The sequence below is a fragment of the Cucurbita moschata genome, unplaced genomic scaffold, assembly GCF_002738365.1.
Source record: "Cucurbita moschata cultivar Rifu unplaced genomic scaffold, Cmos_1.0 Cmo_Scf00028, whole genome shotgun sequence".
NCBI classification, from domain to species: domain Eukaryota; kingdom Viridiplantae; phylum Streptophyta; class Magnoliopsida; order Cucurbitales; family Cucurbitaceae; genus Cucurbita; species Cucurbita moschata.
Window position 1 is genome coordinate 1,926,673 of NW_019268544.1, and position 26,896 is coordinate 1,953,568.

Consider the following 26,896-nt stretch of genomic DNA (forward strand, 5'->3'; position numbering starts at 1 on the left):
AAGGAACAACAAGACAAGGTACGATAATAAAAGATGTGGTTTTTAAAAACATAACAAAGATTTTGAAGGTAAAATAGATGGGACACCCCTTTACCTTTCATCATCTCCACCCTTCTTACATTTTGATCTCTACAAACTACTACATAGAAGTAGTAGTTATTATATTATTATAATATTATTATTACTGGTACCAAACGCCCTCCCACCTCAGTTGCCGGCATCGCTGGTCGTCGCCAATGCCTCCTCCATCTCAGCCGTCTTCATCACTTTCGCCTCCGGTTCATTGCCGCACACCTCCACTTTCTCCTCCTCTTCTCTTTTGGTCTTATTCTTATCATTATTCTTCTCTTTCTTCCCTCTTTTCAGCCAAACCCCAAACAGTTTCAGATCACCTGCATTCTCTTCCTCCATCTTCTCCCCGTTCACGTTCAGATCTGCAACCTTCTTGTTGTTGTTGTTGTTGTTCTCCAGTTTCTTGATGATTTTGTCGATCAGTTCCGGCGCCACCTTCAAATCGTCAGTCATAAAAGCCACGAGGTGGTTGCACTTCTCTTTCGCTTTGGCTAATTCAAGCTTCAGCATCTCGTTCTCCTTCCTTAATTTGTTGTTCTCATCGGTCATATCCGCGAGTTGCGCCATTGTTTCCAGGTCCACAATACCTGGATTCTTCGAATCCGGTGAGGAACTCGAAGTGGATCCGATTTCCTCCCCGGAGTAGTAGGACGGGGAAGAGTTGCCTCCCTCGCTGGATTTGGATCGATGGCATCTGTGCGACGACTTCCGGCGACGAATTTTGGAGAGGAGTTCGTTCTGACCGCGACGGAAGTTGTTGTTGGTGAATTCCCATTTGTCAGGCACGATTTTCCGAAAACCCTAATCAGAAAACAAAAAAAGAATTAAAAGCTTTTGTATAAAATGTGTTTTCATCCGCGTGAAAAGACATTTATAACCCTGGACTCCTCCAGGTATTGTTTTTGAGAAATGTTTGCATAGAAGAGAAATAGAGAGTGAGGGGTTACGTAAGTATTAAGCTGACGGACAAAGCTAGAGAAATTGTTGTGCTTGAAATAATTGGGCAGCAAATCTGAAGCGAACTCGGAAGTCTTCCATACGATGAAAGTTGATCCAGTTTCATTCCAGGAAACGATGTCGTCGGTGGCAGGATCGTCGACGAGCTGGTAGGCCTTCACCAGGAAGGGCGCGGGGTGCGACATGTGTGCCATGGATGAAGCTTGTATTAGATGATTAGATTGTAAGAAGAGGAGCGGTGGTGAATTCCCAAGCTTGGAACCTCAACTCCCTTTATAAAGAAGAAGAAGGGTAGAAAAAGCAGGTTTTTGCTTTGAGTGCTTAATAATTACACCTCCCCAAATAATAACCCAAGCTTGGAACCTGGTTCGAACCTTCTAATCCGTTTCCTTCTTTTCTGTCTTTTTTTTTTTTTTTTTTTTTTTTTTTTTAATTTTAATTTTAATTTTGGAGGGGAGGCGTGTTATGTGTTATGCTATGAGCTTTTCACCCCTCGGGAATTTAAATGTGAACGGGTTGCCTTTTATATCATTTATTTGTATTCATCTTTACATCTTTTTTACAAAGCAAAAGGGAATGAATCGTGAAAACAGACGAACGTTACATGTTTATTTATTTTTTTCTCCTTCTGGGGTTTGTTGAGAAGATGAGGTTGAGGGGGGCAAACACGTAATTTTGCATAGAACAAGAGTGTAAAGGGGTTTAGGGGAAATCACAAGGTTGAGAGGGGTATTGCATTGCTTAATCCGTGTGGGGGTGAAAAAAGGCATGAGAAGGCTCCTCATTTTGTTGTTTTGTTCTTAAAACAAAAAGGAGGAGGAAGAAGGCTTGAAATGGAAAGCGGTTGAGATAAAGAATAGAGTGTATAAAAAGGTAGCGTAGATGGATGGGAAATGGTGCGTAGTAAGTAGACGTTTAATCTGTGTTGTCCATACAGTTTACAAGCATGCCGAAGGGGGGTGAGAGGGTGTGGAGGTTTTCCCTCCTTTTCCCCTCCTTTTCCCCTCCTTTCCCCCTTAACCCATTCAAATACGGCGCTGTTTTCCCTATTTTTGGCTTCACATCTGTCAAACAGGCTGCTCCGTAACCGTATAACCACATAATTTGGTTGCCTTTCTGTCACCCTAAATTGCAATCCCATATTTCCCATCCCCCTCCTCTTTGTCATTTCCTTCACACAAAATATGGAAACCCTCCTCTTTTTTATATTATTTACTCATTATTCACTCTTATCAACATACATATTCATCCCTATAATAACAATATACTTTAATTACTCTCTCTAATACAGTTACACATTCATCCCTATAATAACAATATACTTTAATTACTCTCTCTAATACAGTTACACATTCATCCCTATAATAACACTATACTTTAATTAACTTAACAATATGTAGCCTTTCAATTATGGGACTTAAATCTTTATAATCTCATTTTCTTCTGAACTTCTTAATAATTTTTGCAAAATTTTATCAATAAATTACACCCCATTCAAATAAATAATAACTAAATAAATAATTGCCACCATACTTGTTATCATACTACTATATTCATGCTTACACTAATCCATAATTGTTATTATCAATTCACTAAAACATCTTTATCCAACTTATTTGGCTTCTTCAAATTTATTGACATAACGTACGTTGACCGTTATAGATGAAGAAAATGTTTGGAATCTAGGCGAATAACGGAATCTACCATTATTGAGCGAATCTAAGTTCAGGTGCCGTTACATAATTAAAGATAGCAAATCTTTTCAAGAACGACAAAAAAGATGTCAATGACGTAAGCGGAAATTGGAATTACCCTCCTTTCCTTTTTCGGAAATGGATGGGGTGTTGTTGTCGCGGTGTTGATTACAATGACGTAACTTAGTAACGTATGTTTTGATTACGAGATATGTGATTTCATGCAGTACGGTACATTTAATTACAAGATACTAACTTTGTAAGGTAGGTTTCACATGCAACTAATTCTCCCTTTCGATAATTTTCTGGGAAACAAAATCATTACATACGTTACGTATATTTCTTTATCAAATTTTTGTAGTACGACATGCAACGTAAAATTAATCCATAAATTTGGAGATAATATTTTGTGTCTTACCTACTAATTAAAAATTTTGGTTAGCTTAATAATAATTAAGAGTCACTTCTTAAAATTAATTATTTAAACGAGTAAATATTAGACGATGATATAATCATTTATTTTGAGAGATGGAATGAATTGAATAAAAGTTAGAAGATTTAGTTGAAGACGATTACAAGTATTTTCCCTATAATTGGGCTTTCGATATAATTCAGTTCTTCCCTATAATTGGGCTTTCCATATAATTCAATTCTTCCCTATAATTGGGCTTTCCACCTAACTGGGCTTTCCATATAATTCAATTCTTCCTTATAATTGGGCTTTCCATATAATTAAATTCTTCCCTATAATTGGGCTTTCCATTTAATTCAATTCTTCCTTATAATTGGGCTTTCCATATAATTCAATTCTTCCTTATAATTTGGCTTTCCATATAATTCAATTCTTCCATATAATTGGGCTTTCCATATAATTCAATTCTTCCCTATAATTGGGCTTTCCATTTAATTCAATTCTTCCTTGAATTGGGCTTTCCATCTAACTGGGCTTCCCTTATAATTCAGTTCTTTCCTATAATTGGGCTTTCCATCTAACTGGGCTTTCCATCAAGGCCCCATTAATTAATAGTCTTAATCTAATTTAATTTAATTTTTTATGATTACATCAAAATCAGCTTATGAAAATCAAAATACAAACACTACACAATCCCAACTTACATGTGAAACTATTTGTACACTAAACATTTTTGTTGCATGTCAATCTAAATTTTCAATTTCTACCGATAGATCTTAAATTTTTTTATTCTGTGTCTACTACTACGTCAATCACAAATTTGAAATTAAAAAAGAAAATCTATTAGATATAAATTTGAATTTCATGTCTAATAAAAATCTAAGAGGAGGAGACCCAAAACTAATATTTGAAGAACACAATTGTAAATAATTGAGATTAAATAGATTAAATTATTTGAAAATGTGAGTGTATTTTTTAAATCAAATGGTGGTGATTTTAAGTTGGATTTAAGGTATTAAAAAGTCATTGGCTTCCATAACATGCAAACACGAGCATTACTTTAAGAATAAAGCATCTATTTGTTTTCTTAACGACCAAAAGTTGAATGTTCCATTTCCACATCATTTCCTTTCATAACCCACTAAAACTAATCCACCGTGAGTATGATTGTAATACTAACAAATTATTAATTAATAAAAATCAACTAAACAATTTTAGACTTAGCTTTCAATTCCTGGAGATTATATGAAGACACAAACATCAGAAACACATCTCATCAAACATGATTTCGGAAACTGATAAGAGATTATATGAAGAAGGAGGCGTGGAAGATACAACCAGCTTCCTCCCAATTCTTCCAATTTAATAAATCTGACATTGGAGTGCCTTTCACAACAGAATTTCGGAACACACAGAATTCAAGAAACGAACAACTTGGGTAATTCAGGATTCAATCTAAATGTGTATGTATTGATTAGAATTTATAGTCAAGTCAAAAACGGAAGTTTGACGGGAAAAATAAAAAACATAATGCAAATTTGGTGATGAAATTGATTAGGAAGAATTAATACTGCCGTACTGAACAAGCAACAACCTGCGCCCATTGTTTCAGCCTTGCTTTCACCGTCTGCGGATTCTCCCCTGAAAACCCAGTTCCAAATTTCCAAGCATCCAATCAGAACAAGAAAAACCAAAATTAAAACAATAAGATTTATATAATTTTCTCTATTCAATTTCATTACAGGTTGTAAAGAAAAGGGGGTAACATACCGTGGCTGATTATGGCGGCGGGGCTGCTCTGGGCGGATGGAGAAACAGAGCCGGACCCAGGGGAAGAACAGAGAGACGCCGACGAATTGGAGAGAGAGTGATTGTAGTGCTTATTGACGGCCTGGTAAAAGCTCAACGCCGGCAAAGTTTCACAAAGTCGAGGGTCCACCTCTGGCGAGTTGAATCCGAAACCCAACTCCACGCAGGCTTTGAGTTCTTCGAGGTCGTCGTCGGTCACGCTCTTGCTCCGCCGCATCTTGCTCTGGGCTTTGCGACGGAGCCAGGCATCCTCACGGTCGGCGTCAGGCGACCATGACAGCTGCTTGTAGAGTGGGAAAGGCCGAGCGATTGGCGGCTTACGTTGGTCGGCAGATCCCGACATGAAAGCACCGCCGGGGGTCCGGAGACCTCGCCGGAGTTGGATAATAGATGTAATTATGAGGGGATTGTTAAGAGAGTGGATAAAAGAAGGAATAAAGGGAGGGTCGGCTAGGGGGGTAGTGGCGGTGGGCCAGAGGGGAAAGACTTGCAACTTTAATATGGCTGGTCCTCGTCAAGCTGACCTGTCGCCGTGCTTCTATCTTTCTCCCCAAGTTTGGTTCGTCATGTTAGAATTCCCTTTGTTTGCCGCCGAAGAGTGTGTGAATTTGAACTTCGATAAACTTCACCGCAAATCACCTGCGAAATCTCTGCAGAATCAACAGCAAAACGATTAGAGGAATTTGGCAATAATTATTGCTGCTAACACGCTTACCATTTTTGTTTTGGTGCGTGGGGTTTATTTATTACCCCCTTCAAATACAAATTTGAAATCTAAATTTGGAAAGTTAAGCATTTCATCAACTTTTCAAATTTGTCAAAATTAACAATTTACCATATATTATGATTGAATTCCATGTTTATATTTTTTTTAGTTTTCGGGGTGTTTGTATTAGAGAAGTAATAAAGTTCATGTGGTATATTAGTTCGATGTGTACGATTAAGATGCGTACGGTTGGCCACCAAACAGTAGGAAAATATAGGGAAACTTCCGCACACTGCCGAGTTTATAATTACTTTCTAACACAATTAAATTAATAGCAGAAGTTTTGTTGCGGTCAATGGGAAAAGAAATCGAATATCAGGCCAATCAGGAAGATGGGGGTTACTTTCAAAAAAGAAGAGAAAAAAAAAAGGATTTTTCTTTTTTGGTGAGTAAATCTGAATGGGTGGCAAAAGCTGCTTTCAATCGAATTAAAAAAATTTGTTGAGCCTCCTTGATTGACGGCAGTTTAATAAGGCAGACCATTTCAGTCAATTCATATTTCAAATCGGTCAACCTGTTCTTCCTCATCCATGGATACATAGTTCCTTTCTATGGCCAAAAGTATTATTGGCAGACTGATACTATTTTGAAGACATCTCATCCGACTCCACGGGACATTATCTAACAAGAAAAACCTGAGTAAATAAATTGAGAAAAACATTTCACACCATCTCCAGAAAACCAAAAGTTCCAAAATGCAATACATGGTATGCATGGAAAAATTGCAGCATTTACACTTCATATCATTTCACTAAGATGAATGTGAAGCCGAAAGCTTAAGACATTCACTCTGGCATTTCCTAAGACAAATGTCATTCCAGTTTGGCACTTGATGTTGATTCACACAAACAGTGCGAGCACAGGCATCCGTGCAGGCATCAAGCTCGGATACTCCACACACAGTCACGCAAGTGTCGGGAATTGGGTCTTTTGAGAAAGAGCCTACCTTTTTCAACATTCGCTTTGATGTGCACACCCTCTCACAGACAAAAATGTCATCTGGATTCTTCTCCCTTCCCCTGGCGGTCTTTATTTTTTGTTCCTCGGAATGCCTTCTTTTCATTATGTATGCTTGCCCTGCAACTACTGCTGGAATAGCTGCCCCCAAGAGCGACCACCATACTTCCACCATCAGCTCTCTTCTCCCTTGATGCTGCACGAACAGAAAAGTGAAAGGGGAACAGAGTATGAATAGAATGACTTTGTTTAGAAGTCTCATTTGTATACGATGAAGTCTGTGAATTAATTAAAAGAGTTGAACCTCTAAAAAAAATTTGGCATAAATAAAATAAACAAAGCTGACAGAACTTATAACATCTTAAAGTTTTAAAATGCGTCTACTATTCACACCCTTATAAATAATGTTTTGTTTCTCTCTCCAACCGATGTAGAATCTCACCAAACTACTTCCATCGACCCAACTTTTTGGAAAACACCTAGAATATTTCCATCTACTATTTCCATCTATTGAATACTTTGATATTAAGGAAGCACCTTAGACTCCTTGGCAATCGAAGGATTGAAGCAATTTAAACTTCTGGACAATCTTATAATAATCTCTCTCAAGTTTTGGTTCGAGTTAAGCTTTTATTAAAATGCATCCCGAGTTTTAGGGACTTCAACTGATGATGGATGAGGATGAAAGGCAATAACAAAAAAAGCTCAACAACCTGATCAATCAAAGCCCTTGATTTGGTTGTCAGTTTGAGCTTTTTTTTTTTTTTTGGACATATTGAGTCGATATTATTGACCTACAGGAACAAATCCCTGATGTTGTGCTTCTCTAGTCCTTGAGAATGGGATGCAAAATATAGCAAGTCGATTCCTTGATATTCAATTTCACCGAGTAACCCATTATGAATTCTCATGAACTATTTATGAGACCACAGATAAAATATATCACTGCAGTTTCATATGTATCAAATAATCTCAAGGACTGGTTAAACTACAAAGAACAAACAAAATCTATGCCCATTTTCACTCATGCATCACAGAAACTCCTGCTCTTATATAAAACTTCACAGATTCTAAACATAGTAATGAAGGATTAGAAGGTGGGAGGGGCTCAAAAGATATAATCCAATCTTATCATCATTTCGATGGACAAAAAGCATTTACTCACTCGGGAATCCCAGTCTCGACTCGGATTGAACTGAAAGTCATTGTACTGAAAGTCATGGTCAATTAACTTACCCTTGTGGTGCATAATGCCAGAACAAAAAAATGCTTTGATACCCAATTGTTGTAGTGGAATACCACAACCAAAATGCTCTGATACCACTTGTTGTGCGCCGTAATTCCACAACCTTCAAAAGCTCTGATACCACTTGTTGTGCGCCATAATGCCACAACCTTCAAAAGCTCTGATACCACTTGTGCTCAAATGGCACAACCAAAGAGCTCTGATATCCAATTGTTGTAGCCCAAATGCGGAAGCAAAATTGATCACACTCACACACCCACAAGCAGAAATTAAACCAAGAAACACAAAGATTTATATGGTTCAAAGAGAAGAAATTCTCCTACATCCACGGGTGATAGTGTCACTATAACCAAAGTGTTTACCAGTGTATCTCTCACACTACAAAGTCTCTCTTCAGCAGGTGGAGTTGTTGACACGAGACTCTCAAACTCGGGTTACAAAGTCCCTACCAATTGCCTCTAGGCAAATACAAAATTACAATGACTTCACATGACTCCACACCTAACAGTGCTAGACAAGCTTTTATATAGGCATAGCAATACTAATTCTCATACATGAACCAAATGAGAATATTAATGTTATGAACTAAATGAGAGTTAATAACCAAAATAAATAAGAAAATTAATCAAAGTGGTTATAATCTAAATGAGATTTAATAATCAAAATAAATGAGAATTTTAACAATTCATCTCACGACAATTTACAACAATCTCCACCTTTTCAGAAAATTCCCAAGCAAATAACCGATCCCCATTATTGTGTTTCCATTGAGGTTCCCAAGCAGATAACCGATCCCCATTATCGTGTTTCCATTGAGGTAGTATATGCTACCTCTTCTAGTCCCTTTAATTATTGTCCAAGCTTAAGGAGCTACTTTCAAATTTTCTCATTCCAAAGTGATACGAGAACCATTCGCATCCAAAACACCAAGGGAAATCAAATTAAGAAATCTTAGTTAGGTACATACCTCAAATCGTACAAAAGATTTCTTCCATCTACATATCAAATGTTGTTGTCCAACTACTTGAAAACCGACCGCCAGTGTCATATATATTTCTAATTCCAAATCTCCATACAAGAAAACAATTTTTCATACCAGGTTGTGCAAGCTCAAAAATAAATTGAGCAACCACAACAAAACCCAAATGGACAGAGATTATCACAAATCTTAGAAATATGATTTCTAAGAACAAATATCACCAACAACTCATATAAAGATTTCTTCCATCTGTATGTCAAATGTTGTTACACAACTACTTGATGAAAATAAAATGGCGGTGTCATATATATTTCTTCTTCAAAATCTCCCAACAAGAAAACAGTTTTTTCATACCAAGTTAAAACTAAGTTGTGCATGCACAAAATTAAATTGAGCAGCCAAAGCCAACAAAATCTGAATGGATAGAAATTATCACAAATCTTGGAAATATGATTTCCAAGAACAAATAAACAAGCTTGTAATGAGAAACCTATCTTCGATAATTGATAGTGAATGTGAGCACGTCTAGTAGTCGATGAGGTTAAATCTTTCACAATACCACAACTTGACGCTCTAATACCACTTGTTGTGCAAAATAAATAACCAAAATAACCAACAAAGATTGTGTATATAGTCCTAACAAAGATTTCTTAAATCTTTCCCTTGGTGTTTTGGATAGGAATGGTTATCGTATCATTTTGGAACAAGGGAATTTGAAAGTAGCTAGGGGAGCTTTGGTGGTAATTAGAGGGACTAGAAGAGGTAGCATATACTATCTCAATGGAATCACGATAATGGAAATCGATTATCTGCTTGGAAATCTTCTGACAAGGGAGAGATTATTGTAAATTGTCATGAAGATGAATTGTCATAATTCCCATTTATTTTGGTTACTAAATCTCATTTAGTTTATAACCATTTTGATTAATATTCTTATTTATTTTGGTTATTAACTCTCGTTTAGTTCATAACCATTTTGATTAATATTCTCATTTATTTAGTTCATGTATGAGAATTAGTATTATTATGCTTATATAAAGGCTTGCCTAACATTGTTTTGTGGTGTGGGGTCGTGTGGAGTCATGTGAAGTCATTGTTATTTTGTATTATTCTAGAAGCAATTGGGAGGAACTTTGTAAGAGAGATGTAGTGTGAGACTATGAGAGATACACTTGTAAACACTTTGGTTATAGTGATTGGCTACCACCCGTGGATGTAGAGGAATTTCTTATCTCTGAACCACATAAATCTTTATGTCTCTTTGTTTAAATTCTGTTTGTGGGCGTGTGAGTGCGATTGATATTGCTTCTTCTTTTGTTACAACAATTGGGTATAAGAACATTTTTTGTTGTAGCATTCCGCAACAATTGGGTATCATAGCATTTGTGGTTGGGGTATTCGGCTACCACTATTGGGTATCATAGTATTTTCAGTTGTGGCATTCCACTACAACAATGGGGTATCAAAACATTTTAGTTATGGCATTCTGCTACCAAAAGTGGTATCAGAGCTATGAAGGTTGTGGCATTACCGCGCACAACAACTTTCTTCTCTTCTTTATGTATATACTCTCTTTAATTTGTGTTTTGCTAGAGTCAATATAAGCTTGAGTCTAGGGGAAAGTGACGTTCTCTGATTTAAACCCAAATAAAAATCAGGCAATTGTCTCTGGTTGTTCTTAATTCGATGAATTCGATCCAACAATCGAATTGAAGAAAGGAATAGGAAACGAAGTAACAGCAATAAAAAGATGAATCTTCTAAAGGAAAAGAAGAAAGAAATGGGAAACGACATAATGGCAACGAAAAATCCAGTTTAAATCAAACGAAAGTGAAGAAGATGAATGAAGGCAGCCAACAATAATCAGCTCAAAATGATAGCAACAACAGCAAACCCAGTTCAAAATAACAGGTTCAACAAATGTGAGATGAGAGATTATTAGTTTAAACAAACGTAAGTGAGGATTAATAGATGATTACATACCAAATAAACGAGCAGAGAGACCCAGAAAATACTGAGAATCGACGGAGACAGGGAAATTTCAAATAAGGAGCAAAAGCGTAATGAGTAGATGGCGACGGTAGCCGAGTAGTCGAGGGCAACGGCGGCTTAGTGCGAGTGAGACAAGAAATGCGAGAGGCAGAGAGAGGGAACGATGCTCAGAGTGGCAGTCCGACCCTAAATTGAAGAAACCCTAAAAACCGCCTTTTGGGCCGGTTTGATTCAGGTTAGGAGATTACCAATTTCTGGCACAGATTTTGGACGACTTCCTCTGAATTTTTATTTTTCCTTCCACAATGTTTAAATTGTAATATTTCTTAATGTATGATTGATAGCTTATTTAAGATTTAAAATTGATATTTATTTATTGTTAATTTAAATTAACTACTGAGGATAAAAATGTGCAATCCACAACCATATATCCCAAAACAAAACATAAAAATCAAACCCATTAATTTATGAGAATTGTGGGCGTTCTAGTAAAACAGTGTTTTCCGTTGTAACATCAAATTAATAAAACATGAAGAGCAAGAGATGTGAGTGCCCAAACTGCCATTACAACTAAGTCAAAGACATCGTTCTCATTAAACGAACCCTCTTTAGGCCCACAAATAATAACTATAGATAAGAACACAGTGTAATTTCATTTGATGCACGTGTTTGATAAGGTGTCGATTCCCTTTATTACACTCCTCTATCATGCACACCCTTTCTTCGATTCAATGTAATTAGACTCAAAATTGTTGAATTTACCTTTTGGATATGATTGATATGCACCAAAATGCTGTTTATTTATATGTTACAACACATGATATATTATTATTGCTTCTGCAGCAAAGTCAAATGATGGTGCCAATACACAAGCTTTAATTCAATTTCCAGTGGTTTGAATTTCTACTAGATTCTCACAACTCTTTCAAAAGAAATTTCCTTAAAAGAAAAAAAGATTCTGTGTAGGTTAAATTGAAATATGGTTCAGATTATTTCTGCAGGATACATGACTTGAGTGGCCAACATAGAATCAGCTTTTTGAGAGCTTTTATCCCAACTTTTCTCCCTCTGGCTCTCTCTCCCCCAGATAGTTTCAAGATTTAACTCAATTTGAAAGTAAGAAAATCCTTGTACAATGCTTGGATACGTGGATTCCATTCAAGTTTTTAAAACAAATGGCAGAAGGCAATCAGTCAAACAATCATATGATACTTAAAACTCTAAACATAAATCTTAAATGTGTAGCTGTCCCGGATGTGAAATTTCATATGATAGTATAAAAAATGCATTATTATTCCAGTGACTTTGGTTGAAATGAATGAACTTTTTGCGTGAAACTCCATAAGTAAACAGTAATGTGAGTGTAGCTTGGTCAAAACTTAAATGTGTAGCTCTGTAGTTGGGGTAAGGTAAGTTTGTAAGTGCAAAAGAAAAACGAAGAAAAGTAAAAGGCAAGGCAGATGGGACGTGCACCGAGGGGGTGGTGTTTTGAGTTTTGTCAGCCAAAGCATTGGGCTTTTTTGAATTGCCACTTTTGGTGTCAGTTTCCCTTTGAATTTTGAAAACTCTCTTCTGCATGGAATGTTCTTCCTTTCATCCTTCATCTCCCGTTGTTGTTGGAGTAATTTTCTGAACATTCTCACTACACACACACACACACTCACGCCTGTCCCTAAAACTATCCTCTCTACATATCAACCACCACTACGTGAAATGGCCATACTCTCCACAAGAACTAATATGTCACGATTGATTAAATTATTGATTTGGTAAGCCAACAACAACCAAATGTTTTCGAATAATGTATGATACACTAGTTTAACATAAAAAGTTTCTGCTTCTAAAACTCTTCAAATATGGGACTTCTGTCTCAAAATTGATTAGACTATTTTTACAACTAATTATCTTTTCTTTTTGCTTCCCAAGACAATACATGGGACTATTTTAATGACCTTATCAAATCCTAAAAACTATTTAAGCATTAGATCGTTTAAATTTAAGCACTCTCAAATATACATTTACTTATAAATATAAGTAGTAACTATCGATTATCTTAAATATTTAAATATGACGTTGGTTTATTGTATTTAATTGAGCAGTCACAAAATTGCAAGTTTCTTCTGGATTTAGAGACCAGTTTTGGGATTGAAATTAGAAGGGCAAAGACAGTCATTTTGGGTGATGTAGAGGGAAGGGAAACGGGGAAATCCAAGTACTTTGGGGGGCAAATGAAAAGGGGGAGAGTGGGGTGGGGGGGCCTCCAAACGTAAGCAATTTTGGATTTTCCACCGTTGTCTAACTCTCTCCAGGCATCTCTGATTCTCCCCCCACCAAACTGCTCCCTGCACAAATTTAACACCTCAGCCGATTTTTTCATATGCTTAAATATTATAAATAAAACGGAAAAAAATATACATAGAGTAATTTCTTGATTTAATTTTTATGCGTTGGAAATTGAAGTATTTAAATAAATAGAAGTCATAAAGAATTATCATATTAATATTATATGAAGGTAGAAAAGGGAGTGTTAATTTGAATATTTTTCTAATAAAAAAATAAAAAAGCATAATAATAATGCAAGTAGCAAGCTTTAAAGTTTTGGTTTAGGTTTTACATGCCTTGATCTTGAAGCAGGCTGTGGGTAAAGCAAAGCGCACTCCTGGAAATAAAAAAATAATAAACTTTAACCTCATTCTTTAATGACACGCATGAAGAGATGCGTACTCAATCCCCATCGCACCCCTTAATTTATAGCTTTTAACTGTGCGTGTGCATAACATTTGATGATTGGCTTTGGTAAAAGTGGGTACCAACCCCAAAGTGATCACCACACACGAGTGCCCCAATTTTTTTCACTTTTCTTTTTTTTTTTATTCAATATTTTCTTACTACCGTTAAAAAAAATATTTTTAAAAAAGGTTGAATCAATTTATTAATGTCAACCTCCTTAATCTCATTCAACTTACTTTTCTCAAATCAATCTTCATCGGGAAGACTCGTGTGCTTCTATGTCTCTCTCCCTCTCCCTCTCCCTCTCCCTCTTTATTATTATCATTATTATCGTTATTATTGTTATTATCTTTTTATCATACCTCTACCACCTACGCCTGTTAGTTATATTAGATGTTTGACACTCTTCCAACAAATTAATTAATGACTAATTAATCATATTTTAACTTCCAAATACGTAACTACTACCATTACATCGAAAACCCAAGCTTATTTTTCAAAAACCTATTTTCTATAATTTAATTCATTCAAATAATTTTGAATTATTTTCAAATTTTGTGTTAAAAAAAACATATTTAACGTGAAATTATATGAAAATGATAGTCATTTATTTGTGTTGAGCTTTATGTGAATAAGGCAAACAAGTTTTTTCGAAAGCACTATTGGGACATGAATTATTGAATAGACAAACTCAATCCATCTATTTCATAAACCCGCATGTCGCGTGAGACAAGAATAAAGGATAAGAAGAAAAAAAAAATTATCTTTTGTTACATAGATCAATAATTTTTTTATGAATGGATCGGTGGTAGTTAAACAAGCATGGACATGAACTTAATACCAAAACTTACAATGAAGTTAAAATAAAATGATATTAAATAAGTTTTTTTTGGAAGGAGAAAAGAAAAGGAAAATAGAGAATCTAATATTACATTGGTGCTAGATGAGTGTGGACCAAGAGTAGATGATGCATGTTGACTCTGGGTAATGACCAAATAAATTATGGCTCCAAAATTCGAAGTCCTACTCACGTGTCGAAGTCAAGAGCTTATGTACGTGTGGTGAGACATCCCTCACTTTAGAAACCGAATTGAATTTATTGCGAAAAAACTCTGCGATCATAATAAGAAACAGAAACACAACCTCAAGACATTGGGTTTCTTTCATAGACCTTTCAGGATCAGGCGGTGGTCCGTCCTTTGGCCACAACAATTGAAGCAACCAATCCCACTCACTCCTTCACTTCCAACGACAAGTTTTTGAAGAAACGTGGTGACCACATATCGCATTTGAATTAATAACTCGGATACCTATTGTGTATTTTGGGTGGGGAAAAAATGGACCCAAATCCCATCTTGTAGGCTAGAAAAGGCTAGTGGAAAAAGACTTGAGAGTACAGCAAACACCAAAGCATGGGTTTTAGAGTGGACAAGTGGTTCCGCTTTAGGTTAACAATGGTGACTTTCCCTGAGACTTTTGTAGCTTAAGAAAATGTTTGGTGAGCTTTGTATTTATTACACATTTTGGTCCATAACCTAAAAGCCCCTACAAATCTATTTCACTCTGCTTTCTTCTCGTAGCTACCCTAACTTTGGATCTATTCCCCCCCCCACTTCAGAAGTCCTTGTGCAACTTGCAATGCTGGCTTTCATTAAAACTCGTCTATTAATATATTTTGTTTATAATTAAAATCAATTCATAACCAATATTAAAAAGAAGAAAAAAAATCAACCATAGAAAGCTGTTTGTCTATTTCTTGAAAGCTTTTTTTTGACTCAACACTTATTTGTTTGTTTTTGCTCCAAATCAATATTAATTCAAACGATAGAAAACAAATCTCTTGTGCTCATTAGTCATTTCATTCCTATGTTAATGCTTATAAACCTATTGATAGCGATGAGTTTGTAATGAAATCATGTTCAAATTTATTGAATACTTATAAATTAATGTATTATCAAATCAAGTTTGGTTTTATTCTAATTGGTTTAAAAGGTGACTTTTTGAATAGTTAGATGTCTTAATCCAAATTTTAAATTAATTAAACATGTTTTAGCTTTTATTCCATGCTCACATCTAAAAAAATGATGGCCAAAACAATGGATTTGTTCGTTAGATATTGAGAAAGTCTTAAAATAGTTAACAATTATCCTTTTATATAAATAATTTTTTACTACTAAAGTTGGCGGGAAAAATATATTAAAAAAAGGGTGAATATATTTATGAACATTTATTTCTTTATCTAATAAATATGAATTTTATCAATTCAACCATCATCGAATAGATGCAACACCAAACATCAATTTCATTTAAAAAGTTGATGGACATTATTAAACAATAAAAATGTAAACTATCCATTTGCGTCTAACAAATACATAATCTATATGTATGTATATTTATTTATTTATTTGGGTGGAACTATATTTCAATTGATTTTTTATACTGAATTAGTAAAGTATTGTTAAGAAGTAGGAAATATTTTAAAGTTACATGGTTTTCCTAGAAAGGGCCATTTTCAATATCCACCAACCAAATAGACATATCTTGTTGTAATTTTGTGAAAATGACATATTTCCAGCTTCGTTTATAAGACGACTTCACGTGTCAATCACATGTTTCTTGTTCTTTCTAGTTTATGCCATTTCATTCAAATCTTATTTTTAATGAAATGCGATACCATCTGTTTTTGGTATACCATAATATTGATTTTTTTATGTAAATAAATTAAATCGCGTTTTAAGAAAGAAAGATGTGATCCACAAATGAAAAGAGAAAACGTCCAAACTCTCCTCCCTACAAAATTAAAATGACGTTAATTATATATATAAATTAATAAAATACAATGACAAATAATCAATAAGCTACTCTAAAAAACTTTTTTTTTTTTTTTTGTTTTATTTTATAAGTTTTTTCTTATAGGCCAGTAAAATTTAAACTTATTTAACATATTTTTTTTTAAAAAAAAGGAATGAATATGTAGAGATAGAGATAAGTCAATTGGAAATAAAAATATGACTTATGCACGGTTTTCAAGAAAAAAGAAAAAAGAAAAAAGAAAATTGCACGATGAGGGGTGGGGTGGGAAAGGAGTGAAATTACTACGGTGGACTTGGGAATTAAAAAGAAAAAAATATATATATATATTAAAAACTAAAAAGCACTCCAATTTGTATGAAAAGAAGAAACCACTCGCTTAAAAAATCTGATCTGAGGGTGGGGTCCACTCCCTTCCCACATACCCCTCTCGCCTCTTCCAGCTCTACCTCTATAAGTACCTCAACTTCCTTTTCATTCCAAAATCTTCCCTTTCTCCCACTCACTTCAAATCCTTTCCTCGGCATAATATACCTGTTCTTCTTCTTCTTCTATTTAGTTCTGGCCCCCAATGGTGGACGTCGACCGCAGGATGGCCGGTCTCAATCCGGCTCATATTGCCGGACTTCGACGCCTCTCCGCCCGGGCCGCAGCTGCTCCCTCTGCCGCCATCACTCCTTCTCACCCCCCTCGCGCTGGCCTTCTCTCCTTTTCTTCTTTGGCTGAGAAGGTGATGACCCATCTGCGCAAAGCCGGCGTAGAGGTGCAATCGGGGCTTTCCGTCGCCGAGTTCGCTCGAGCCGAGGCCGAGTTTGGGTTCGCTTTCCCACCGGATCTCAGAGCCGTATTGTCCGCCGGTTTGCCGGTGGGTCCTGGGTTTCCCGATTGGCGGTCTTCCGGCGCCAGGCAGCATCTTAGAGCCACGCTTGATCTTCCAATTGCGGCCATCAGTATCCAAATCGCCAAGAATACGTTCTGGTCCAAGTGTTGGGGTCCGAGGCCCTTAGACCCGGAGAAGGCCATACGGGTCGCGAGAAATGCTCTGAAGAGAGCGCCCCTTTTGATTCCCCTCTTCAATCATTGCTACATTCCCTGCAACCCCTCCCTGGCGGGGAACCCCATATTCTCAGTCGACGAGAATCGGATCTCCTTTTGCGGTTTAGATCTATCCGATTTCTTCGAGCGGGAATTCCTATTTCGGAGCTCCGAATCTGATACCCACCTTCTCAAAAGGCATAGGTCCATCAGCGAAAAATCCGCCGCCTCCTCGTCTAACTTCTTGCGACGGAGCCTAGACACTGGAGCAAGAACACCGAGGTGGGTGGAGTTCTGGAGCGACGCCGTGGTGGATCGCCGCCGGAGAAACTCATCTTCGTCGACATCTTCCTCACCGGATAGGGTGTTCGAGATGCCGAGGTCGGGGATTCCAAAATGGGTAAACGAATACATCGAAGAAATGGGATCGACTTTGAGGGAAGGAGGTTGGAGCGAAACGGACATTTCGGAGATGGTACAGGTCTCAGCCTCCGGATTCTTGGAAGGAGCGATTTTATTAGTGGACAACCAGGCGGTTCTAGACGCTCTGCTTCTGAAAACAGATCGGTTTTCGGACGTTCTCCGTAAAGCCGGATGGAGCTCGGAGGAAGTGTCGTACGCGCTGGGGTTCGAGCATCGAGCCGAAAAGGAACGAAAACCCGCAAAGAAGCTCTCCCCACAACTGGTGGAAAGAATAGGGAAGCTGGCGGAGTCGGTTACTCGGGCATAGGACGGCCATCCCAACCCAACCCCCATCTGCCCAGATTCCTGATTGTGTTTGTTTTTTAAAATTTCAAGGTCTCGGGTTTGCATTTTTTATTCTCCCCTCCAGTCATTACTATTATTTCTTTACATATATCATATAATACACATATAAAATCATGGCATTAGGGAAAAGGAAAAACAATGAAACGGTCAAAGTTACAAACTTACATTACATAGTGTATCCCGTTCATGTATGTATATGAATAATGATGATAAATGAGAAAAGAAGATCTATTATATTATATTATTTTTGTGTATTTAAATCCAGCTCATATATTATACAATGGAAAATAGGAAGTTCCAGCGCACGTGTGGGAAATTAATTTTTATTTTGAATGGAAAAGAGACGTTAATGAATGGGTCCCTCTCGGCTTCTTCTCATCCAATGAGAAACACAAATAGAAGCAGAGAAATTAGAAGCAGAGAAATTAGAAGCAGAGAAATTAGAAGCAGAGAAAATGAAATGAAAAAAATACATAAATATATATATAGGAGAAAGAAGGCGCAAGGTTGGGGGGGAGAGGAGGGAGGGAGGGCGCGTGGGACAACAAATCATGTTATTCCATGCAACCAAAAGGGTGTCCGTCGTTTAGCGCAAGGAAATTAAAAGGAAAATCTTATCTTTTGGATTACATGGTTAGTTTTGAGCTGCCCAAATCTGGGTGTTACCGTCTGGGAAAATGAGCCAACTTTCTCTCTTCATCCTCCCCTCCCTCTTCCCTCTCCTTTCCTTTCTCTTTCTTTCTTTCTTTCTTTCTTTCTTTTGCCTACAATTTTCCCCAGAAAATCTCAGACATGAAAACAATAAAGCTGCCTCTTATTATACTTTTTGGCATGCGGTGGGTTCAATTTCGCCCATTCATTTTATCCCCCTACCTATTATAATCTTCTTCTTCTTCTACAATTCTAATTCTTTTCATTTAACCTGTTATTAACTTTTGTTATATTCAATATCGTCAATGTTTGTCTAAATTATTATTCAAATAAAACTAAAAAAACAAATGGAAACCTAAAGTCTCTGCTATTCTCTTTCAAAGGGTTGAAACTGTGAGCCGAGAGATGGAAAATTAGTCGCTGAACATTAAAATTACTCATTAATGTTAAGTGGTCCGATATGAATAATTCCTCAGAACTGGACCAATCAGTTCAATTATTGAATACTAGTAATTAAATATGACCAAATATAATGTTTCTCTAACAAACTAGAGCAATTACTATTTTTTAAATTATATTATTTTGTTTTTTTAATATCACATTAAAAAATGTAATGCACGAGATAATAGTAACTTGACGTTTAATATATCTAAGAAATTAAAATAGTTAGTTAATTAGGCAACAACATAAATAATAGTTGTAGAATGCAATGAAATTGTTCCATTCGATTGAAAAAGCAATTGGCAAATAATTAAGAGGATAGGCGTAGGGCACGGCAGTGAGTTCATGGATTGATGTTATTATGTAAGCAATCATTCAAAATTGGGTGTGGTCGGAAGGTCGGAAGGTCGGAAGGTCGGAAGTACTCCGTCCACAACCTTCAACAGTGGCACCAACAAGTTCCGCTTTTGCGGAGCCTTTGATTTTCCCGACCACGTGGTTGGAGTTCTTAAAGTTTGCCCTTTAAAATCAGATTCAAATTATCCTTTCCCCCGCCTTTGAGAATATAGCATTATTCAAATTACTATTTGGGCTGCCACCCCCACATATTACTATATGCTTACACAGAGATTTGTTTAATATTTTAGGCAGGTGGGTCTAATAAATAAAAAGTATTAATAATAAATAAAGTGGATGTTTTTACAAGTAGATAAGCTTGGACAGCCCATTTTAAAAGCGAATTGAAATAGTTGAGTTGGGGGGGTCATTATTTTACCACCTCCACATCCTTCTTCCCCCCTCATAAATACTCAACTTATTATTATTATTATTATTTTCTTAATTGGTTAATTAGTCCCAAAGATCCCCGGCCTTGTAAATCGATAAGGAAGTTAGTTGTATTTAATTTTGCAACGGTCGTTTCCCAATTTCCACCGCCAGTACAACCACTTGATCCGACCGTTACTCATCACGTGCCACCACCGCCCCATTTCTTTCTCCTCCTCCACGTGATCTGATGGCCACTGTCTTCTTTCTTTTAAATGCAGTCAAGGACGAAGATGCCTACAATTTTCCTTTCAGACAAAACAAATATTATTATTTAATACCACAAATGATTTAAATTGCATTAATCATCAATTATAAATGCATTAATAGCATTAAGACAAGAGAATTGCGGTGATATAAGTTTGATAAGAAAGGAGGGTGTAAGGGTAAGGATAATATAGGTCATTGGAGAGGACATGGTGTGGCCCAATGGGCCTGGCAATGTGGGCTCACCTGCTCTTGTGATCCAGATGAAGTTTGTCTTGTTAGATGAGGATCCAGGCAATAATGAGGGTGTGTTGGGATTTTGCTTTAAATCCTTGGTATCACACTTTAAGGTACACGAAAGACCTTAACTTTATATCAATTTCATTAGTTTTTAATGAAATGAAATGAAGATGATCCACAAAATCCATGCTTCTCCAGTTGTATAAACTAATTCATGCAATAATGAAACTATTGATAATTGGGAATTATGTTTTAAGTGGTCGTCCCTACTAGCCAGCAATGCGTTTCTTCGAATTATTATGAATATTGTATGCACAAATGGCAACATTATTGGGTTTCTAATTAATATGAAAAGGTGGAATTAATTAGAGTTTAAGATGTTTACACTAGAATTGGGCCAGAGCTTTCCAAATCCAGTCTGTTGAAGGAGGATTGGATGGGGGCCCAATCTAGAGGCAAGCAAAGCAAAGCAAAGCAAAGCAAAGCAAGCTTCATTTCTCCTTTCTTCTTCTTCTTCTTCTTCTTTTGTTTGGGTGTTCCTTAAAAGTGGGTGTAATCAAGTGTTTTTGTTGACAGTACAATTCATGATCGAAGAAGTAAAAACATGGTTGAAAAAGAATGGATAATCTACAAAATTATTGAACTAAAAAGGGTAAAAGTTAAAATGAGGAAAGAGAGGCGTAATGAAGTGTGTAAGAAAAGAGCGAGAGAGAGAAGTGTCTGTGATAGTCAAATAATTGAGGTTTTGTTTGTTATATAGACATTGCACATGTACCAAACCTCTCCACAAGGGATGTATGTCCCATTTTATTTTATGTCTCTCTGTTTTTTTCATCTCCAAATGCATTTCATTTCTTTATACGAATCAATGTTCTCTACTAATATTGGATTCTAGTATCTTTTCATTTTGTTCTAAAAATTTCTTATACAAAAAATCACGCATAAGAGGCATAATAAAGTTGAGCCATTAGGTAGATAAGAACCGAGTATCTGTTTAATAGTTGGCAGTGAATGTTAAAAAGGAGTATTCATGAAGTATTCACCGTATTTGCTTACTCAAAAATATTCCTGTACGTCACATACCCAGCATTGATAGAGACTGATGATGCATATTTTGGGCCCTCATGTCAAGCATACTCCCATTACTTTGTCTTCATTTGCACATGGAAATAGCTTCTTTTATAATTTTCAAAATATACTTATATTTCTAATTTTTTTCAAGATTCATTTCAAACTATGAATCCATAGAGCTCTGTAAAAGGAAAATCAGTGCCCTCGAGCTCTGTAAGCATATGAATCCATAGAGAAAAAGAAAAGAAAAAAGGAGGCCAAATTGCGAATGGCATGTGAAGGAGGCAACCAAACCCATATTGGAAGGTTGTTTTGTTATTTTAATAATTCATGTAGCAGAGCTGCCATTATTCCACAAAACAAAAAACAAATCTTTCTTTGAGGCAATTGAATCTTCCACTTTATCCCAATTTCAATGTCCCCTTGTTCTTTTCTTTTACCAACCCACCTTCTAAATTCACTCAATTCTAAATCTCTCCATTAATAACTCCAAATTTTGCTATCAAACAAACTCTTCATCCAAACCAAAGCTTACGAATTTCACCATTGATCCAACACCAAAAGGAAAAGAACATCTCCTTATTCGTACAACTTCTTTTCAACATTCCCATCATCTTCAATGCGAAGTTCGTCCATTTTCATACATTCTATAAATCTTATGTGATTCTCAATTTGGTTGTGTCCTTCCTTCGGTACCCTTTATTCCAATGCCTCTAATTCACTCCATTTTATAGTAACCGAAGGGAAGCTAGGCTCGCTGCTCTACGTCCTACCCTCGCGCCAAAAGGGAGGAAAGAGGAAAAAGTTTCCGAAACCCCCTACAAGCTACAGCTGTATGGGACAAAAATGGACGGAAGAAAGAACAGTGTCAAAAGCAAAATTCCATCGATAGAGACGTAGGGAAAAAAAAGCAATACGCAGAGACCCTTCTTACTGTTACTGTGCTGTACTGTTCATAATGAAGGAAAGAAGTTGCAGTTCTTCCCACAACTTCAGTGCGTTTCCAAGCCCTGGACTCCCAAATTACTGGGAGATCAATGTCATGAACCAAAGGGGGTGCAGCTCCGAGCGAATACCTCAGCCAAATAACAACGCCCGGCGGAGGAATGCCTCTGTCGCCGCCTTGACGCCCTTTTACGGCAGGACACTCCCCTCCAAATGGGAGGATGCCGAGCGATGGATTAGTAGCCCTATTATGGGCAATGGCTTCAGCAGGACTTTGCAGTCTCACCTACAGAGAAGACCCAAGTCCAAGAGTGGCCCTATTGGGTCGCCTGGATTTTCTAATTACTCTAACTATTCTCCGGCTATTCCCACTACCGAAAATGGGGGTTTCGACACCTCCAAATTAGGCTCTGCCCTTTCCACTGGAGTGTTAGTGGCTGATGGTGTTTCTATCTGCTATGGCGGTAGCATCGAAAGGGGACAATCCTATCCTGAGTGTACCATGCAACGATTAGCTTCTGCACCCAGATGGTCAGATATACTGAACGAGTCGCCACTACCAAGTTTTCAAGGTATCTCTTTCTTTTTCCTTTTATCTCGTGGGTAGTCTTGAGCAATCTGTTTCATTTTAGTTGAATTGAAGTTTATTGTCTCTAGTATTAAATGATGCACAGGTTGGTTGCTTGTACTAAGTTGTTAATGTCAAGTAAAAACAGTTTCTATATGACAGTGATTGAGTGGGAAATCAAGTATCTCTTGCTTTCATATCCGTTTAGATCACAATAATGTTAGATTGTTATGTTGGGATTAGGTTGTCTCTTCATGTTCATTCTTAATGATTTGAATGTTGGAGATCCATTTTGTTGAGATATTGAAGGTAGTTTGATTCAACATAGTTTTAAGTTGGGGATTGTTGGTTCTTAAGATGTTTTTTTTTTTTTTTTTTATGGCATTTGGATCATATCCACAGATGAAAAAGATGGTGGTTCCCATGAGGCTATGGATTGGGGCGTTGTTTCGCAACGAAACGTGGCAACCCAAATGAGCCCCCTGGACTTCACACCTTCATCTCCTCTGGGGAATGTTTCGCCTTCCTCTTCATCTCCTTCGACACACCAATCTATGGTCGGAAAGGAGAGTGATCATTGTTCTAAACAAGAAGTGAGAGATGTTGAGGTAGACAAAAGAGCCACAGTGATACAGAGATCCAAAGGACGTAAGCTCAGACTGACCAAGGAAGAGTTTCCACACCTAGAAAACTTGAATGAAAATGCTGAGGAAGCTGGAGCTTCATCTTTGGATATTGCAGAGGCAGCTATTCAGGTTTCCAAGTAAGTGTCCCTTATCATTATTTGAGAAAATCTTGTGTTTTACTCTTGTTCTTATTTGAATGAAAATTTATTTTTGAAGTTCTAATTTCATTCAACTGATCTTGAACTTGATCAAACGGTAAAAGAGTCGAAAAGGAGCTTTTTTTTAGTACTTACATATCAAGATGTCATTCCCTGGAATTGTCAGCAATCTCTTGACAATGTAAAAGTAGTTTCCAATGATACAAAACGTAACGTTTAGGTTGCAGAGAGAAGAAGCCAAGATAACAGCATGGGAGAATTTGCAGAAAGCAAAAGCTGAAGCTGCGATACGCAAACTTGAGGTAGGGCCACTTTTAGCCCCAAAATCTGCTATTTTCACTCTGTTTCATTGGAAAAAACTTGAAGAGAACATAAAGAAGTCGTAGAATATTATAAGAAGTTGGTCCTGGTTAAATTAGAATGGGAATGTAGTAGAACCAGAAGTAGCTATGTGGCTCGCTGATGAGGAACCTTGTTGATTCAGATGAAACTTGAAAGAGCAAGATCATCATCAATGGATAAGATATTGAAAAAGCTGAGGAAAGCACAGATGAAAGCACACAAGATGAGGAACTCGTCAGGGGGTGATCGGAACCAGAGAGTTTGCAACACTAACAACTTTCTCCCATTCCACAAGCAGGTGTGGATTGGTTCGCTCAAGCGTTGGTTCATCTGCCATGCTTCCTGATTTCTCAAGGTAGCATCTGGTAGTTTTATCGTCTTAGAGATTTACAGTAGCAGCGTAGCTTGATTGGTTCTGTGTCATCCTAGATGTTGCAAGCAATGTACAATTGTTGTAAAATAAGAAACTGTAGCTGGCTTTTGGGTTTGGGGCAGGTGCTAAAATTGATGTACTCCATGTTTTGAACTGCCATTCAAATCACATGGCAATTTTTTTTCTTTTAAAAGAAAAGTCTTCACTCAATTTTAACATCATACTCGCTGTTAAGACTACCTGTTGAACCCAAGCGAGTTGAATTAACATAATCTTGAGGACAATGAGCAGGAATTCCAGGCAATAACAAACCAAGCAACCTCACGATTCTAAAACACATTCTTTCCTCGTACTCCTTTCCCCTTCGCCACCCAATTGTGAAGCTTCTTCCTATCTCGAAACATGCATGGATTCTCATCAGTACCGCTCCCACGATTGAGAAATAGTTCTTGAATGGCTCTTCTTCCAGAATCTGAAAGCGCAAAAACAAAGTATATTGTTTAAGTTGTTAGAAAGGGTTTGTTTCATTCCAAAATGTTAGCTTCATTTACCTGCGCAACATAGTTCCAGTTGAAATAAATGCAAGGACCGAAGTGTTTGTACATCAAAGTGTTGTTGTCAAGGGGCAGCCGAGGGACCATGTCGAAACCATAAACGAATCTGTAGTAACGAATCTTGTACTGCGACAGTGATTTCACCATGAATTCTCCGAATTTGCTGTCTCCAACTCGAGGTTGTCCAAATGTATAAACTCCCTCTAATCTTTCCAGCAGCAACTTCTCTTCATGGAACGCCAAAATAGAAGGGAATAGAATGGCCAAAGCGCCGCCCAGGCTGTGCCCTGTCACTACAAACCTTGTTCTCTCATCTTCTTTGAGAAGTTCTCTTAGCCTCTCTCTTAGGGTGTAGTAAGCCAAAGGCCTTCTTTTATCTTCTCTGTCTATTTCCTTGGGCCATCCATGGGTCTTCTGCAACCCAAGTGCTTTCATGAATCCACCATGGATTTTTCCTATGCCTTCGATCTCGTACCAAGAGATGTCGAAGTCGGAGCTCCAGTCATCGGCATTGAAGGGCTCTGTGCCTCTGAAAGACACAATTATGGTGTCGTGATCAACCCTTTTATCCCGCATCATGAATGCTTGTGTTGAGCATTTTTCTTGATAGTCTAGTAAATACAAATAAGAACACCATTATCAATTATATGTCAGTTGCCGTTGCCTACAAACAGAACAATTATATATTTGAGAAGCAAAGCAGAAAAGGAGTAATTCTCTTCTTACTGTTCCAAAAGTTGAAAAATTCCAAGAACTCCATCTACATTTAAACAACAAAAATTATCAGTTAGAGAGCAAAACATTTGACTAAAAATTTGTTTCAAAAGTTTAGACTTTGTGATTGGTAATCTAATTGTTTCAACTAGCTCTTACAAATTTATTCTAAAATTTAAATAATTGGTAAGTGATGGAGTGCACCTTCCAGACATCGTTGACTGTCTGTAGAACATGTGCTTCATTCTCATAGACGACTTTAGAAGCCATCATGCAGAGAGCTCCAAAGTAGTTGACATCGCCAGGCTTTATGCTTTGGTCCAACGTTACTCTGCTATCCAAATGACCAATCAACGACAGGTACTCTGCTGATGAGCTGTCCGGTATTTTCAACTTCACTGCATAAAGAAGAAGAAAAAAAAGTTGGGTTTGTATGAAAACAGGGATTTGAGACGGAAAACAAAACCTGAGGGGGAATTACATCGCAAGATATTGAGGAGGATGCCTCTAAAGCCGTGGTTGGCAGACAAAACGTTGAGGGAGGACTCCAGGTAGAAGCCGAACAAGGCGAGTGGGTGGGCAAGAAATCCGAGGAGCTTGAGGACGAGAATAGAGAGAAAGATGAAGAATCTATGCCAGAAATTGTATTCTCTGGCGTGACTCGAATCTAAAAATCTCCTTTTCTTGAGGTTACTTGAAAACAGGAGGCGCCACAGGTCCAAGAATTTCTCCTCTTCCGGCTTCAGAAGCATATAGCTGTCGGAGAAGCCGTTGTTACAGTTATAAGCACGACGGGCAGCCATGGGTGGCGATCAAGATCTCGGACAACTCCCTGGATCTTCCAACGTTTATCTCGGTTCATGTTACCTTCTGTCGTCCACTATAAAAAGAAAGAAAGAGCATGCCACGTGTCACCTTATCGTTGTCCACCATAAAAAAAGAACATCTCGTGT

The 26,896-nt window shown here is 37.2% G+C and overlaps 6 protein-coding genes and 1 long non-coding RNA gene across 9 annotated transcripts; 2 read left to right on the forward strand and 5 right to left on the reverse strand.

The window, feature by feature from the left end:
- On the reverse strand, positions 1–23,399 carry LOC111463254. The gene is made up of 3 exons (XR_002713858.1): positions 23,390–23,399; positions 20,135–20,156; positions 1–184 (listed from the first exon to the last, which is right to left on the reverse strand). It is a non-coding gene; the product is annotated as an uncharacterized LOC111463254 (long non-coding RNA).
- On the reverse strand, positions 20–1,271 carry LOC111463250 (heat shock factor protein HSF24-like). Its single transcript, XM_023107115.1, has 2 exons — positions 1,020–1,271; positions 20–873 (listed from the first exon to the last, which is right to left on the reverse strand). Exons 1-2 carry the CDS (start codon positions 1,221–1,223, stop codon positions 208–210), a joined length of 870 nt encoding a protein of 289 aa, XP_022962883.1. The 5' UTR covers positions 1,224–1,271; the 3' UTR covers positions 20–207.
- Positions 4,447–5,662, reverse strand: LOC111463251. The gene is made up of 2 exons (XM_023107116.1): positions 4,906–5,662; positions 4,447–4,776 (listed from the first exon to the last, which is right to left on the reverse strand). The coding sequence occupies exons 1-2, from the start codon at positions 5,285–5,287 to the stop codon at positions 4,700–4,702; spliced, it is 459 nt and encodes a 152-aa protein (XP_022962884.1). The 5' UTR covers positions 5,288–5,662; the 3' UTR covers positions 4,447–4,699.
- Positions 6,333–26,313, reverse strand: LOC111463252 (uncharacterized protein At5g64816-like). Of its 3 annotated transcripts, XM_023107119.1 has the most exons (4): positions 26,302–26,313; positions 10,876–11,070; positions 7,445–7,535; positions 6,333–6,893 (listed from the first exon to the last, which is right to left on the reverse strand). In XM_023107119.1, exon 4 carries the CDS (start codon positions 6,840–6,842, stop codon positions 6,462–6,464), a length of 381 nt encoding a protein of 126 aa, XP_022962887.1. In that variant the 5' UTR covers positions 6,843–6,893; positions 7,445–7,535; positions 10,876–11,070; positions 26,302–26,313; the 3' UTR covers positions 6,333–6,461. The 3 variants fall into 3 exon arrangements, with proteins under 3 accessions (XP_022962887.1, XP_022962885.1, XP_022962886.1); XM_023107117.1 differs by lacking the exon at positions 7,445–7,535 and having other exon boundaries at positions 6,333–6,863; XM_023107118.1 differs by lacking the exon at positions 7,445–7,535 and having other exon boundaries at positions 6,333–6,863; positions 10,872–11,070.
- LOC111463249 lies at positions 16,832–18,460 on the forward strand. The gene has a single exon (XM_023107114.1). The coding sequence runs from the start codon at positions 16,997–16,999 to the stop codon at positions 18,188–18,190; it is 1,194 nt and encodes a 397-aa protein (XP_022962882.1). The 5' UTR covers positions 16,832–16,996; the 3' UTR covers positions 18,191–18,460.
- Positions 22,188–24,868, forward strand: LOC111463248. Its single transcript, XM_023107113.1, has 4 exons — positions 22,188–23,180; positions 23,579–23,939; positions 24,181–24,262; positions 24,445–24,868. Exons 1-4 carry the CDS (start codon positions 22,622–22,624, stop codon positions 24,646–24,648), a joined length of 1,206 nt encoding a protein of 401 aa, XP_022962881.1. The 5' UTR covers positions 22,188–22,621; the 3' UTR covers positions 24,649–24,868.
- On the reverse strand, positions 24,822–26,840 carry LOC111463247. Its single transcript, XM_023107112.1, has 5 exons — positions 26,425–26,840; positions 26,148–26,341; positions 25,956–25,989; positions 25,227–25,840; positions 24,822–25,147 (listed from the first exon to the last, which is right to left on the reverse strand). The coding sequence occupies exons 1-5, from the start codon at positions 26,744–26,746 to the stop codon at positions 24,878–24,880; spliced, it is 1,434 nt and encodes a 477-aa protein (XP_022962880.1). The 5' UTR covers positions 26,747–26,840; the 3' UTR covers positions 24,822–24,877.
- Between the last annotated feature and the right edge of the window lie 56 nt (positions 26,841–26,896).

Excerpts from the sequence above, each read along its gene's own strand:
- LOC111463250 (XM_023107115.1), bottom strand. The coding sequence starts at position 1,223 with ATGGCACACATGTCGCACCCCGCGCCCTTCCTGGTGAAGGCCTACCAG. Across the intron at positions 874-1,019 it reads TCCGTCAGCTTAATACTTAC|GGTTTTCGGAAAATCGTGCC; the intron begins GTAACCCCTCAC and ends TTTTCTGATTAG.
- LOC111463251 (XM_023107116.1), bottom strand. The coding sequence starts at position 5,287 with ATGTCGGGATCTGCCGACCAACGTAAGCCGCCAATCGCTCGGCCTTTC. Across the intron at positions 4,777-4,905 it reads CGCCGCCATAATCAGCCACG|GGGAGAATCCGCAGACGGTG; the intron begins GTATGTTACCCC and ends CTGGGTTTTCAG.
- LOC111463252 (XM_023107117.1), bottom strand. The coding sequence starts at position 6,842 with ATGGTGGAAGTATGGTGGTCGCTCTTGGGGGCAGCTATTCCAGCAGTA.
- LOC111463249 (XM_023107114.1), top strand. The coding sequence starts at position 16,997 with ATGGTGGACGTCGACCGCAGGATGGCCGGTCTCAATCCGGCTCATATT.
- LOC111463248 (XM_023107113.1), top strand. The coding sequence starts at position 22,622 with ATGAAGGAAAGAAGTTGCAGTTCTTCCCACAACTTCAGTGCGTTTCCA. Across the intron at positions 23,181-23,578 it reads GCCACTACCAAGTTTTCAAG|ATGAAAAAGATGGTGGTTCC; the intron begins GTATCTCTTTCT and ends TCATATCCACAG. Across the intron at positions 24,263-24,444 it reads CTGCGATACGCAAACTTGAG|ATGAAACTTGAAAGAGCAAG; the intron begins GTAGGGCCACTT and ends TTGTTGATTCAG.
- LOC111463247 (XM_023107112.1), bottom strand. The coding sequence starts at position 26,746 with ATGGCTGCCCGTCGTGCTTATAACTGTAACAACGGCTTCTCCGACAGC. Across the intron at positions 25,990-26,147 it reads CAGTCAACGATGTCTGGAAG|ATGGAGTTCTTGGAATTTTT; the intron begins GTGCACTCCATC and ends GTTTAAATGTAG. Across the intron at positions 25,841-25,955 it reads ATTTTTCAACTTTTGGAACA|ACTATCAAGAAAAATGCTCA; the intron begins GTAAGAAGAGAA and ends TGTATTTACTAG.